At 33.9% G+C, this 15,084-nt stretch overlaps 1 protein-coding gene across 8 annotated transcripts in view; it reads left to right on the top strand.

The window, feature by feature from the left end:
• The window catches only part of LOC126765667 (glutamate receptor ionotropic, kainate 2-like), a 133,043-nt gene that overhangs the window by 41,446 nt on the left and 76,513 nt on the right, over positions 1-15,084 (top strand). The window contains exon 1 of one of the 8 annotated variants that reach the window (XM_050483257.1): positions 10,100-10,244. The exons of the other annotated variants lie outside the window; for them this stretch is intronic. Coding sequence (XP_050339214.1) covers positions 10,226-10,244 — 19 coding nt within the window. The 5' untranslated portion in view covers positions 10,100-10,225. Of the gene's footprint in view, positions 1-10,099; positions 10,245-15,084 lie in introns of those variants that run through there. 8 annotated transcript variants of the gene reach the window in all.

Here is a 15,084-nt window from a genome sequence, read left to right as displayed (position 1 = left end):
TATGTTGAAGAACCTCGCTTTGATGCGGATTGTGGCTAGACGTTCATTCACCGGAGTGAATCCCAACACCAAACTTGCGCTCCTTTATATGGCCACTGTAGTAAATGTCACAAGGACCTACTCGTCTCTGTCCTTGTCTCGTCCATCGCATTTCAAGGACGGCGGTGATGTCAGCCTTTATTTTCGCGAGAACATCAACCAGCTGGGCAGCGGCACCTTCCCAAATAAGGGTCCGGACATTCCAGGTTCATGCCCTTATATCGTAGTCCTTATTTCGTTTGCCATGGTCGTCATCAAAAGGGGGGTCTCTCATCCGAGGCTGGTTATAACTATTCACTGGGGGTGTTTTTTTACGTGGCGGGTACCAAACCCAGCGCACAACCCTATGTAGGGGATGTTTCGCCTTCTCACATTAGCTCGCCTTCGAACGGATGTTCTTAGGCTACCCAGAGGATACTTGGTCAAAGAGCGGAAGTAGTGAGCTGCTTGAGCCATGTGTAAAAGAATCGTTTGTGGCCACTCCCAAGTGAATGGCGATCAGAGAACTTTCCTCACTTGCGTGAACTTCTATACATGTTCCATCCTCCTCCATCTTTGACCTAGTGATCCACAAAAGTCCTTAAATTCGATTTCTGTGATTTTAAAACGAGGTGGACAGTATATATCCGTAAGGGGTAAGTCACAACCCCGATTTTTTAGTGATATTGTTGTAGCTTGTAACTGTGGTGTAGCATGAGATTTTAGAGCATAGTGGTTTAAACGATTTCTAATCAACACTGCCGTGCTACCATGCGCATTTCCATCCGGATGATTTGTAACATATAGTCTAAATCCCAGTATATTGAAATTATTTTTATTTGTTAGATGAGTTTCTGAAATAAGCATTATATCTATATTCTTTTCAGACAGAAATCTGATAATCTCTAATTTATGTTGGTTAACACCGTTGGCATTTCATATACAGATATTTAGTAAGCTCATTTTACTTAATAAATTTTGCACCATTTGATTTTGTGTTTTTATTAAATCTTGGATCATGTTTTGCATGGTCGACATGAATTGTGTCATACACTGCGTAAGATTTATAATCATAATTTCAATACCTCCATTTGGAGGATTTTGCGGTAGTTGCATTTGTACAGTGTTGCCTTTCACCACATTTGCATAGCTTCCTTGCAGATTACTACTGTTAGAAGTAATACTCGTAGGATTAGATATTTTTTCTGAGGTTGCTATAATTTCATTACGGGGTGTTTGTAACATTTGGTTACGATGTGCTTGAATTCCCTGTGACAACTTCGATTTCAAATCTTTATATACAGGGCAACCTCTGTAGTTAGCAGTGTGATTTCCTTCGCAATTGCTGCATTTTTTATTTAATTCTTCTTTCTTAAGGGTGCATTTAGAAGTGGGATGTTAATCACCACATACCACACAAACACTGCGTAGAGTACAATATGATACTGCCATATTCTTGGCAGTAACTACATGTACCGGACCGTTTCTTTTATGTGGTTCTTCAACAGTTACTCTACGATACAGCAAATATTTCAAATTATATATTCGATGTGTTTCATTTTTTTTAAGTTGATTTGTGTTCGGCAACAATTAAATTTTAAACATTGGCTGTGGTACTTTGTTTCTATTAAATATATTTACAACTGTATTAATTCCAAAACCGCATTTTTCCAATGCTTCTTTGACTTCCCTAGAGTCTACGGCGGACTCTATACCCTTGATTACAACAACTAGGCCCTTAGAGCTTTTCAGTTGATACGAATAATAATTCTTGTTTTTATTTGATAAAAATTTAACTTATCCATACAACTTTTTTCATTTGGACTAAATCTATATTGCCTTTTCAAAGGCACTATGAAAAATTGTTAGTGCCTACAATTTTACTTAATTCAGCAACGAGACCATTACTGCTACGCTCACGCAAATATATTGGAGGTGGTTTGGCATTAACGACTGTGGTGGTACCCTTTGCATCGTCGTCTGAACCATTGCTTAGTATGGCAAATCTGTTTCCATTTAAAACTTCGTTTTTATTTTTATTTGGCGTGCCGCCTTGAAATTTCTTTGGATTGACCGCTGACTTTGAAGGACTTAATTTCCTTTTTATATTGACGTAGCGGTCAATGCCTCTTTGTACAGACGGGCCTTTTTTTTTTTGCGTTCTCACCTTGCGTTGTGATTTTCTTCGTTGCCTGCGCGTTTGCTGGTACCTGCAGACTGGTTGCTGTCAGCGCATTTGTTGTTGCCTGATTGTTGTTTTCTGCTGCTTTTGCTGACTGTGTTTTTTGCTGCGTTTTCTTTTCTGCTGATCGCCGTGATGACTCATCATCGCCGTTACCCTTTTTATTGCCAGTAGTTGTTATTGTTGTTGGGTCGACAAAGCAGAAGTAGGCATTTAGGGAATGCCTACGGCTTTGCTGGTGAGGCTGCGAAGCACTCATTATTGTTTTTATTATTATTTTTTTGTTTTGTTTTGATCTTTTCGTGCACTATTTGCTTATGTTTATAAATAATAATTTGTGAGCACTGATTTTTTGTTGATTGTTTGTTTTTATTTTATTATTATTAATTGGTTACTTTTTTCTTAATTTGAATACACGGAGCGAGTTAGAAAACACGTCCGTACACCGTGAAGGACTAAGTACGATGTTTTGCCAACTTTTTTTGAACATAACTGCAACTGAATAGAATTTTTCCGGTATAGCCTTCGGGACCTTCTTTGATTCAGTTTCTTTCGAATTTCCTAAATGGCCAGAAGTCGCACGGACCAAAATAGCCGAATACGATAGTTGCGGAACGATATGAGTTGAGATTTTGGCGTCGCAAAAGACCAATGCATGGTGCATTAGAGCCATTTTGGCATCAATCGAGACTCGACATGCTTGCGACGCAAAACGTTTTTCAAAATGATTTCCAAGCACCATATCCTTTACATAGTGTGGTAGACATAGAGCGACGTTCGTCTTTAACGCGTTCTCGGTTCACTTTAAACCACTTATAAAAGTCTTGATCATCAAACGCCTTCAGCGACCTTTCTAATATTTCTGCAAGTTTATTGCTCAATAAAATCAACCATTTTAAAAATCGAAAAATTCACTTTTGAGTGTTTACAAAAACACGAATAATTTGAAGATAATTAAAACAAACACAAAAAAGTGTTCAAAATTCGCAATACGTTTTGTATAAACTTCTTATTATTAAAAACGAGATTATTAAGATATCTTACAGAATCACCGATATTTTCGCTAAAAAGTCAAACATAATATTTATTTAAATTTAAATATCAATATTTTGTACCAAATCAAGTAATGTATAGTAAAAGAATTCTATGGAATGTGTTATATGGAAAGTTGAAAGTTAATGGCAAATGTAAATGCAATAAACTCAAAACTTCCCTATATACACTATACATCCGACTTTTCAGTTTATACCGTATGTGAATATCGGACAATCGTCACGTCGCACATAGGTTTCTGCTAGTGCATACTGCGGCTAAAAATATAAAGAGTTGTCGCAGGACAATGACATTTGGTACATCATTGTTTTGGATTCCAATCAAGAAAAAAATGAAAAAATCAAAATCATGCCCCCTTTTTTACGCCCACCTCCCATATAAGGTGAAACTTAATTTTTGACCTACATCACTGATTTTTGGTACATAGCATTTTTATGACATTATATATGTTGGTGTTAAATTTCAATAATATCCGCCCATTTTTACGCCCACCTCCCATACAAACTAAATTCTCTTTTATCAAGTCTCTTTTAGCAACTTTTTTACATCTTCGTGACATTCTAATTTTTTTAATTTTATTTTAGTACGAAAAATGTTTATGTACGGATCCGAAGACATTAATAAGTGATGCATCACATCTTCGTTAGTGGATATGCGTCCAATTCTTCTGGAATGACACATCCTATAGTTCCTGTAATCCTTGTTACATATATATTGCATACTTTTGGGCGGTAACTTGCCATTTTAGAGTATCTCATTGTTTTTTTCAAGGGGGGCAATTTGGGGCAGCTGAATTTTTTTTATCGTTTAGCTGAGACTTCAGGCTTTAATTCGGTGTATGTATGTCGACAGCGGTAGACAGCGCTAAAAAGATGCACCACTTTGAATTTGAAGAACAATGAAATTTTGACGTCCAAATTATGTTGTTCCACAATATTTTTTATGCATTATTTTTTTCAATGGATTTTGATGCAATTTTTTTCTTTGATACATATTATAAATGAAAAATAATAATAAAGTTGAATTTCAATAATTGTTTTATTGTATCAATGATTTGACTTTTGAGTAAATTTTTTGCTAATTTTGATGTTCTCCACATTCACCAACTTTGGGCAGTTCTGGACAAAAAACTAATGCAGAAAGAATCCTAATACTTTGGGAAAATAATGTATAGATAGGTGGTAACAAACTGTGAAATTTTCATTCAAATCAGACAACATGCCATTTTTGAATTTCAGCCACGGAAATCCCAATGTGCGTCGTCGTCACACATACGTTTTAAGGAAATTAAGTGGGCGAGTGTTCGGTACCAAGCACAGTTGCAGACAAGCCAGTTTGACGGAGTTTTAGCAAAATCATAAATTTTCAAGTCCTGCCAAGTTTTTTTCTTTGGCAACTAACTAATCAATGAACTATTCATTATCTCTGTTTTGGTTTGCTCTCAATATTCGCTCACCTGGAAGCTCTCAAACTTAACATATGTAGGTTGGATTTTTTATATCGGAGTTTAACAACACTACCGTTCCTATCTGAAAACTCACAATTCTATCGTAAAGTTTAACATTTTTGATAGCATCTCGACCAAAAAATGGAAATAAATCGCGAACATTTTCGCGCGATTATTTTTTTACAACTTTCTACGTGCATAAAATCAGCAGCAGTACATAGATGAACTTAATTCAAATTTTGACGATGAAGCTCTCAAACTTAACATATGTAGGTTGGATTTTTTATATTCGAATTTAGCAACACTACCGTTCTTATCTGAAAACTCACAATTTTATCGTAAAGTTTAACATTTTAGCGTTTTTTATGACATTTTTCATTGTAGCCAGATCAGAAAAAAAGTTATTTTTTAGGCATTTCAAATAAAACACCCAATTCGCATTTTCCACTCCACCTATGGGGTATGCAGAAGGGCGCGTTACCGAAATTATTTTTGGGTGCTCGGTTCACCAGTTGGCCTATATCACCCATTAAAAATTTATTTACAGAAAAAAATGAAAAAACAAAACGATAACAATTCATATTGTATAAAAAAATTAACAAAAACAATATCACTCCATATCACAGAATTTTAATAAAGTATAATACTTAAAACTATAAAAATAAACGTATGTACAAATGTCAATATTTATGCCCCAATTCTAATTTGTAATTAAAAACTTTTTAATGTTTATCGTTCTAACCTTAGAGCCTCTTAATGCGAAAAAACTAGAAATGTGAAACACACAAAATTTTATTCTTAAAATTGGGTAGAGATAAATCTTTATTTAAAAATTTTGTCACAAAATAAATTCTAATTCTAATAAATAAAGCAATAACTACCTTTGGGTCACAGTCTTCACAACACAAGAAGGGCCTAATATATTTTAATTTAGTAAAAATAACTTCTCCTACACCTATTTTATGTGAGGAATTTCTGTCAAATTCCTCACCAAATTTTATTTTTAAATTACTGACCAATGCAACAAATTCTTCAGGCGGCTTCACTAAGTTGCATTTATCGATCTGGTTTTGGTGTATGAAGATGAATTCATCTGAAGGAATATCATCTGCTAAATAAGGTAATGGCAGAAGGCATATGTGCGTTTTAAACATTTTCAAATAAAGGTAGCTGCAAAAATAATTAAAAGCATTTCCCTTTAAAAAGTTAATTTCTAAACTACTATCCAAAGTAATGGATCTAACAATGGAGTGTTCGGGCCGTGATAAACCCTGGAAATCCTGCCAAGAAAGGTCATTTAAAACGGAATCATTGCACACATTAAGAAGAACATTATGGCTATGTTCTGAAATAACTGTGGCTTCGGGTTCTAAAGGAAGCTCACAGTTACCTTTTGTTACGATATTTACGTAACGTAAGCTCCACGACTTCTTAAATAAACTAGAGAACATGAAAGGTGTAACTCTAGTACCTCCCCTACTTCTAATCTGACCAAAAAATGCTCTAAGCTGTCCTGACATAGTCGTCTTGTCTTTAGGTAAGGAAACCCTGAGTGTGACAGAGATCGCCACAATCGTCTTAAACTATTAATATCAATTAACCACCCCTGATGAAATTGAAATTATGTGTTGTGTTGTTTCCAAACTCATCTACGAGAAGAATTGTTTTTAAAACTTTTTCTGCCTCATCTAAAAACTGGTTTTGCTCTGGGGAACTTATAAAAACTTTTTTAGTGGGTACAATGGCCCCAGTAAAACTACTATTAAAGATATCGAATAATTTATTGAAAAAAGAAACGAAATCCGCGGTATTAATAAAGCTCATACTATTTGAGCTGAAGGCTCCCGAGCTGTAAAGAGAAAGCATACCTGAAGCGACCGTATTACTTAACACTTGAGACGCGAATTTAACTTTCATTTTTTGAAAGGTATTGGGGTAAATATGAGCATCGGTTAATTTATGCGCACACCGATAACTCGACTTAGAGTCATGTTTATAAAAATAGACTATATCTGACCAACCCATTTCAGTAGCGTTTTCAAAAAAAGAATTTGCGGCGTTAAATATTGGCTCAATAATTAAATTGATATCCGGAACGGCTCTCGGACGCAATTTTTTGCGATACGCATTTCATTAGAAAAATGCCGTTCACACGCAAAAATGTGTTTAGGTGTTTTTTCATCTAGATCTTCAAAAACACCTAAACGTTTGAGAAACAAAAGAAGAAACAAAAAAAGAAACAAAATAAAATACGAATTATATATAATATAATGATAAAATATGTATAATAATAATAGTGCAAAAAGTGCATATTTAATGAATAATTAAAAGTACGATTTGTTTTTTATAAATCATAAATATTCAATGATAAATCGTTACTTTAAAATAATTTATTTAATTAATTAACGGCAATGGCAATAAATTGACAGTTACGCTCTGAACACGTAGAGCGCGACAGACTGTAAGTGACATTTGTTAAATATTAAAATACACACGTTCTTAAGGACACAGTTATTGAGGCAGCTGCACGACTACATAACTGTGTCCATGAGAACGTGTGTATTTTAATATTTGACAGATGTCGCTTGCAGTCTGTCGTGATCTACATGTTCAGCACATCACACTTAAAAATGCCCGGAATTTCAATTTCGTTATCCAAAATTAATATTTTAATTGAACAATCGAAACACTTATTTCATCGAAATTTTTCACTAAGTCACAAACACTTTTTGCACTATTTAACGTTTTTTACTCACCGTTCGAAATCCGTTCCACTGTTTGGAAAGCTAAATATTCTGCCTCCCTCGCTGCAGCCTGCAACACATTTCTTCCAACTGCTGGTTGTTTTCGGCATTTTATCTGTAAAATGAAATAAAAAAGTATTAAATAAATGCAAATTTATGTAATAACAAGAAAAAACGTTAACTTCGGTTGCACCGAAGTTAAATACTCTTCACAGGTGCATTTCTGTTAGTAACTACATATGTGTTCAGTTTGTATGATCTGAACAATTTTTTCGGAGATTATATTATTACCTTAAGCAGTAATCCATGTCAAATTTCGTGAAGATACCACGTCAAATGCGAAAGTTTTCCATACAAGTTTTTGATTCCGATCGTTCGGTTTGTATGGCATCTATATGCTATATTGAGCCGATCTGCACAATTTCTTCTGATATTACATTTTTGCTTTAGAAAATAATCAATACCAAATTTATATATCTTGTCAAATCTGAAAGTTTTCCATACAAGAACTTGATTCCGATCGTTCAGATTGTATGGCAGCTATATGCTATAGTTAACCGATCTGAACAATTTCTTTGGAGATTACATTGTTGCCTTAGAAAATAATCTATACCAAATTTCGTTAATATATCTTGTCAAATGTGAAAGTTTTCCATGCACGAACTTGATTCCCTTCGTTCAGTTTATATGACAGCTATATGTTATAGTGCTCCGATATCGGTAGTTCCGACAAATGAGCAGCTTCCTGAAGAGAAAATGACGTTTGCAAAATTTCAAAACGATATCTTTAAAACTGAGGGACTAGTTCGTATATATACAGACAGACAGACGGACATGGCTAAATCGACTCAGCTCGACATACTGATCATTTATATATGTACATACTTTATAGGGTCTCCGACGCTTCCTTCTGGGTGTTACAAACGTCGTGGCAAACTTAATATACACTGTTCAGCTGTTCATGCTGTTTCGCATTCGGAATTCTTCGATATATTGGCCGTTACAAATGGAGACAAAAAATGAAAAATGTATCCATTCGAATAATAAATGGACTTTAATTATTCTTAAATATGCCTTTTTGCTACTAATTATTAACATATTTTACCATTACTATTTTTAACACGTTTATTTTGTTTCTTTTTCTTCTTAATTGGGTTTTTCATCTAAGGTCTTAACATTGACAGACGGCAGCGTTAAACATCTCTTTAATTGCATTTTTCGGGTTAATTCAGGACATTTGTTTTTATAAATCATAAATATTCAATGATAAATCCGTTGCTGAATCAAAAATAATTAACGGCATAACTCTCAAAAAGGCGCGACGAACTTGATGACATTGTTAAATGATAAAAAATATGGGACGCAACATTGTGGCATTTTCATCTTTGACGAATGAAATACAGCAGTCAATGACAGATGTTTTTAGATGAGCCGAAACTAATATTTAACGTTTTTTATCAATGTTCCCACGGAAACTTCTGCCACATGTTTGATTTTCGGTTTTTTTGAAATAAGTAAAATAACTGTGTTGATATGTTTTTGTAATAAAAAATGGTTTAAGTAAAAAGATTGGTCACTAACAATGCTAATGTTTACATCGACTGGAACAACTTTCATTTTTAAACACTAAAACCTTTCAGGATATTAGCATGTCCTTGCTTAGTTTTGTTTTGGCAAACTCTTTTTATTCTTTTTGGTAAAATAAACTAAGAGGTCAACGTTTATTTGCTTAAGTGCGGATTAATGCGGATTAACGATGCCATCTGTCAGATATGCTAATAGAGTTATAGCCGAAGTTCAAACGCGCGCCAAAATCGTTTAATATTTTTGAAAAAATAAGTGGATTTTGATATTAAAAATTTTTTTGTCTTTCTCTACAAAAAAGAAATCCAGAGGTGGAGGTCTTCCTCTTCCTCTTTTATTTTTCAGCTCGGTTATAAATGCGTCGAATACTTTCAAGAGCTGGAGTGTTTTCGTCATTCGGACAACAGACCATTCTAGCCAACTTTTTCCGCTGTCTTTTAATTCGCTGAACTATGTCAATGTCGTCATATATCTCATACAGCTCATTATTCCATGAATGCGATATTCAGATGAAAAAAGACCATAAATCATTCAATATGTTTCAAACTTTTCTCTCGAAAACTCGCAACGTCGACTCATCAGTTGTTGTTATCATCCATTCTGCACTCTGAACATAAAAATGAGGAAAACTTATGAGCGATTTATAAAATATTTGTTTTTGTTCGTCAAACGGACTTTTGCGTCTCGAAAAAATGGTTATATACGTTAATTTTAATTTACAAAGGTAATGTTGTTATTTTACGCTTTAAGATAGACCAAATTATAAAAAAAAAAATTATGACTGTCAACCGTTCCTCAGAAATCCGTGTTAAAAGAAACCGTGTAAAAAAGAGTGGCGTTTTCTTATAGTAAAATGGGGATACGTTCCATGTCATCTGAAAACCGTGTAATGTGAAATAAGGAACTATATTTACTTCGTAAAACCGTGTAAAAATGTTGAAAACTATAAAATTTCAGATATGCATACAAATTGTATATTCATATGGCATTTTAATGAACATTAAAACTTAAAATACATAATTCATACAGGTGAAAAATTGGTAGACTAAGCCAAAAACAAAAGAAATCTGTTAATCCAAAATCCAGAAATAAGGAAAAAATATTTACATAGCTACATAATTATTCGTCGCAACTTGAGAACAAGCGCAACAGTTTGCGACGAACTGGATTAAAGTCGGTATCAACGCTGGAACGATCATGCGAACAAAATGTGTAGGTAAGATATATCGAATAAAGTTATTTCTATGTATATTCATTTCAGCAATGGTGCTAAGTGTGGTAAAAACAAACATAATTACAAGACAGTGATTTTGAAACCGTACTAGATTAAAAATTTTTTACAAAAAAAAAAAAAAATTCACCGTGTAAAAAGAAACCGTGTAAAAAAGGAGTTGGGTGTATTACCTTCCTACAGTGTCGTCCAAATATTCTAGGTTTCCGTACCACTTAAAAAATTTACAAACAAACATACATACATACAAGTGAAGCTAATAAAAGCGTATTAAAATAACCCATCTGTACAAACAGGCTTTGACCGCTTCGTTAATATAAAAAGGAAGTCCTTCAAGGTCAGCGGTCAATCCTAAAAACTTTCAAGACGGCACACCAAATAAAAATAAAACGGAAGTTTTAAATAGCCATCGATTTTCCATAATAAGCAATGGTTCCGACGACGATGCGAAGGGTACCACCACAGTCGCTAATGCCAAACCACCTCTAATATATTTGCGCGAGCGTAGCAGTAATACTCTTGTAGCGATATTGAGTGAAATTGTAGGTACTAACAATTTTCATATAGTGCCTTTGAAAAAAGGCAATATGCAGCCGTGCTCCCAATTTCACATTCACAAATTTCCTTGTGAATCCGGTTTGAAATCACATATTTGATGCTCCCACTTTCACATTCACATTATTTTTTGTGAATCGAATCCGAGTTCTTTGTTGGCAGTGAAATGAAAAGTAAATGGCAAAATGTGTTAAAATGAGAAATTATTTTCTATAAGAAATTTTTTTGATATATCCTTTGATATTTGTAGGTGCTACTCATGACCTTTTTAAATTACTTATTTATTGGTATATACGAATTTTTTACATTATTTGCTGATATACTCAAAGAAATCATGCATCGCTCAATCCGAAAGGAAATATTCAACAACAGCTGTTAGTGAATTGCTACAACGATAACCGATTGTGAGGAAGGGTTGACTTGCTTTCCGGAACAAATTCCCAACGATTCATTTCGTGTTCGTTATAAATTATATAAAACTTTATGTAAAGGTGTATTCTTTAATTTATTTAAGTAGTTAAGTCTAATGTTATTTCTTTTATTAGTATTGCCGGTTTCTTTGAAATTTTAAATAATTAACATTAGTTAATGACCTTGTTAGTCCGTCGATGTTTCTTACAAACCGGAATATTTTTCTTCGTATTTGTAACAAATGTGGGAGCATTTTGCAAGAATAAGATGGATTTTCTGTAGTATTTTATACACAGAATATTGTTTGCTTTATGATATTTGCTTTGAGGATAACCTCTTTGCTTTGATATTAATATGAAGAAAACCATACGATTTGACTTCTGCAATCCTTGGCATGTCCAACATATTATATCCAAAATAAAAATTATTGAGTTAACTTATTTAAAGAACAATGAATAGTTTTCATACAATATCAAAGCATTCTTAAATAAAAACAACGCGATTTTAAAATCACAGCTGTGGCAACAATGCTTAAGCTCGTCAGCTGTTTCATGTCATCGGAATTATTTGGGGAAAATGAAACCAGCAACATGTAAGTAATTATTAAATTTGTCAATTGATATCATATTTTATGAGTATTAAATAATCTTCATTGCAGGGGCAAACATAAAACTCAAATGCAAGATAACGTTTTCGTGGAATTCATGAAATTGAACCAGGATTTAGCCAGAGGCTTTATTAAAGGTGACCGGACAATAGCTGCTGACAAATGGCATGCATTAGTCTGCAAACTAAATGCTGCTTTCCCACGAATCAAGGACATTGCCGGTTGGAAAAAAGTAAGGTATTTCAGGTTAACAGCAAATATAAATGTTAAACAAAAGTAAGTTCGGGTTTTCTTAAAAGGTATGGCTCGATTGGAAAATGCATATTCTCAAAAAACTGGCGCACAATAAGAAGCAAGGCAAAGCCACCGGGGGAGGTCCATAAGATCAGACCTTTATTTTACCAATTGAGGAGGAAGTTGCAAAAATATTTGGTCTGTTCGAAATGGTGAATGGGTTGGAAGGTGCCCTTACTTTTGGAGTACCGGAAGAGCACACAGAAGCAGAAAATGTATCACAACGCACTGAAGAGCCAATACAAACCGAAACACCAATTGTTGAGGAGGTAGCCATGAAAACCATTGCAACCAGTCTACAGAAACTTATAACACATCAAGAGGCATAACCACAACGGCAGAGCACACCGCATAATTCAAAAAATTTTAGCAGAAAAGTTAGAAGTTCTAAAAAGGCTGATAAATAATAACGTTTGAGGTTTTAAACTTTAACTCAACATGGTTTATGTTATATATAAATATAACCATATCTATTGTAAAAAATGTGGCACCAACGATGTGAACATTGTATATTTATTTTTGCATCTTGCTGTAGTATACAAATCAATACTACAATAAAACATTAATAATAATTAAAAAAACTGAAAACTCCAAATTTCTATAATTTTACGCCTTCTTTTGGCTTCAAAACAAGCAATTGAAAAAATAAATGGCATTTAACAAAATTTATAAATTTTCAATAAAATCCTCTCAGATGCTTGTCAGCTGTTTAGAATGAGGAAACAATGGGAAAATATCGATAACAAAATTTGTGAAATTGGGAGCAAACGAATTCACTTTCACAGGAAATTTTTAAAATCACATTGTGAAATTGAAATGTAAAACTGGGAGCACGGCTGATAGATGAAACAAAAATTCAGTCCTACACTGAAAAAATTTTTATGGAAATCGTTAAATTTTTGTCAAATAAATACAAGAATTATTATTCGTATCAATTGAAGAGCTCTAAGGGCCTAGTTGTTGTAATTAAGGGTATACAGTCTGCCGTAGACTCTGGTGAAATCAAAGAAGCATTAGAAGAATTCGGTTTTGATATTAAAACAGTTGTAAATATATTTACATAATAGAAACGAAGTACCACAGCCAATTTTTAAAATTGAATTGTTGTCGAAATCAAATCAACTTAAAAAAGACGAAACACATCCAATATATAATTTGAAATATTTGCTGCATCGTAGAGTAACTGTGGAAGAACCACATAAAAGAAACGGTCCGGTACAATGTACTAACTGCCAAGAATATGGGCATATCAAATCATATTGCACTCTACGCAGTGTTTGTGTGGTATGTGGTGATATACATCCCGCTTCAAAATGCACCCTTAGAAAAGACGAATTAAGTAAAAAATGCAGCAATTGTTGAGGAAATCACACTGCTAACTACAGGGGTTGTACTGTATATAAAGATTTGAAATCGAAGTTGTCACAGGGCATTCAAGTACGTCGTAACCTAATATTGAATATTCCTCCAAAGAGATCCCCGTCCATATTTCAAAACCAGTAAATCTTAAAGACAATGCTACACAAGGGAGCTATGCAAACGTGGTGAAAGATAATACTGCACAAATGCAATTGCCCCAAAATCAATCAAATGGAAGCGTTGAAACTATGATTTTCAACCTTACTCAATGTATGACTTGTGGCTATGATTTATGGCTTCAATACAAAATATGATTCAAGAGATAATCAAATCACGAAACCAAATGTTGCAAACTTTTTTAAGTAAAAAATTAGTGTATTGAACATTTGTTTATGGAATGCTAACGGTATTAATCAACATAAATTGGAACTTATTAGATTTCTGGATGAAAATAATATTGATGTAATGCTATTGTCAGAAACAAAAACAATTTATTTATACCGGGACTTAGACTCTATGTTACAAACCGCCCAGATAGAAAAGCACATGGAGGAACAGCAGTGTTGGTTAGAAAACGATTAAATCACCACGCATTAAAATCTTGTACTCGTACCACAGCGCAATTACAAGCTACGACAATAACTATAAAAAATCGCTGCGGGGGCTTAAACTTGACGGCCATATACTGCCCACTTTGGTTTAAAATTACAAACACCCAATTTAAAGACTTTTTTGGAACACTAGGCCATAGATTTCTAGCAGGTGGAGACTACAACGCAAAACATACGTACTGGGGCTCACGTATTATTAATCCGAAAGGACGACAGCTGTATCAAACTGTTATAAATAGGCACAATAACCTTGAAATAATATCTCCTGGTAAGCCGACATATTGGCCTAGTGATCGTAACAAAATACCAGATTTAATAGATTTTGCTGTAATCAAAAATATAGATAAATCGCACATAACAGCTGATACATGTACTGATCTATCTTCTGATCACTCTCCGGTACTAATAAAGTTATGTGAACAACCTATATTCGTTAATCCAAAAGTGGGTCTAACATCGTATAAAACGAATTGGCTAAAATATAAAAAATACGTGAAGAGCCACATTAATATTGGGCACAAAATAAATACAGGAAGAAATATTGACGAAAGCATAAGAGAACTCAATGATATAATAACTAACACAGCTGTCTTAGCAAATCCAAACAAAAGCTATAATCCGCTTGGTTTCAGAAAAATCTCTAATAGAGAAATTGAAAAGCTTGTAAATGAAAAAATGCGTGCAAGACGAGAATGGCAGATAAATCGCTCCCCTTCCAATCAGCTTCAATTAAAATCAGCGGTACGTAAATTAAAAAAGCGCTTAAACATGAGGAAGAATTGAATACTGAAATGTATATAAGGAAACTGTGTCTGAATTCAAGCAAGCAAAATTCCCTTTGGAAAGCCCAAAAGTCCATGAAGCCACCAAATGACTCCAACATGCCTATAAGAGACATGGGTGGAAATTGGGCTAGAAGTGCGGAGGAAACGGCTAATTGTTTTGCAAATCACCTAGAAAAAGTATCTCAACCAAATTGCCTAAAGAA

This window comes from Bactrocera neohumeralis, unplaced genomic scaffold, assembly GCF_024586455.1.
Source record: "Bactrocera neohumeralis isolate Rockhampton unplaced genomic scaffold, APGP_CSIRO_Bneo_wtdbg2-racon-allhic-juicebox.fasta_v2 cluster11, whole genome shotgun sequence".
Classification (NCBI taxonomy): domain Eukaryota; kingdom Metazoa; phylum Arthropoda; class Insecta; order Diptera; family Tephritidae; genus Bactrocera; species Bactrocera neohumeralis.
Note: the sequence above shows the minus strand (reverse complement) of the source record. Positions and strands in the feature narration are given on the sequence as shown.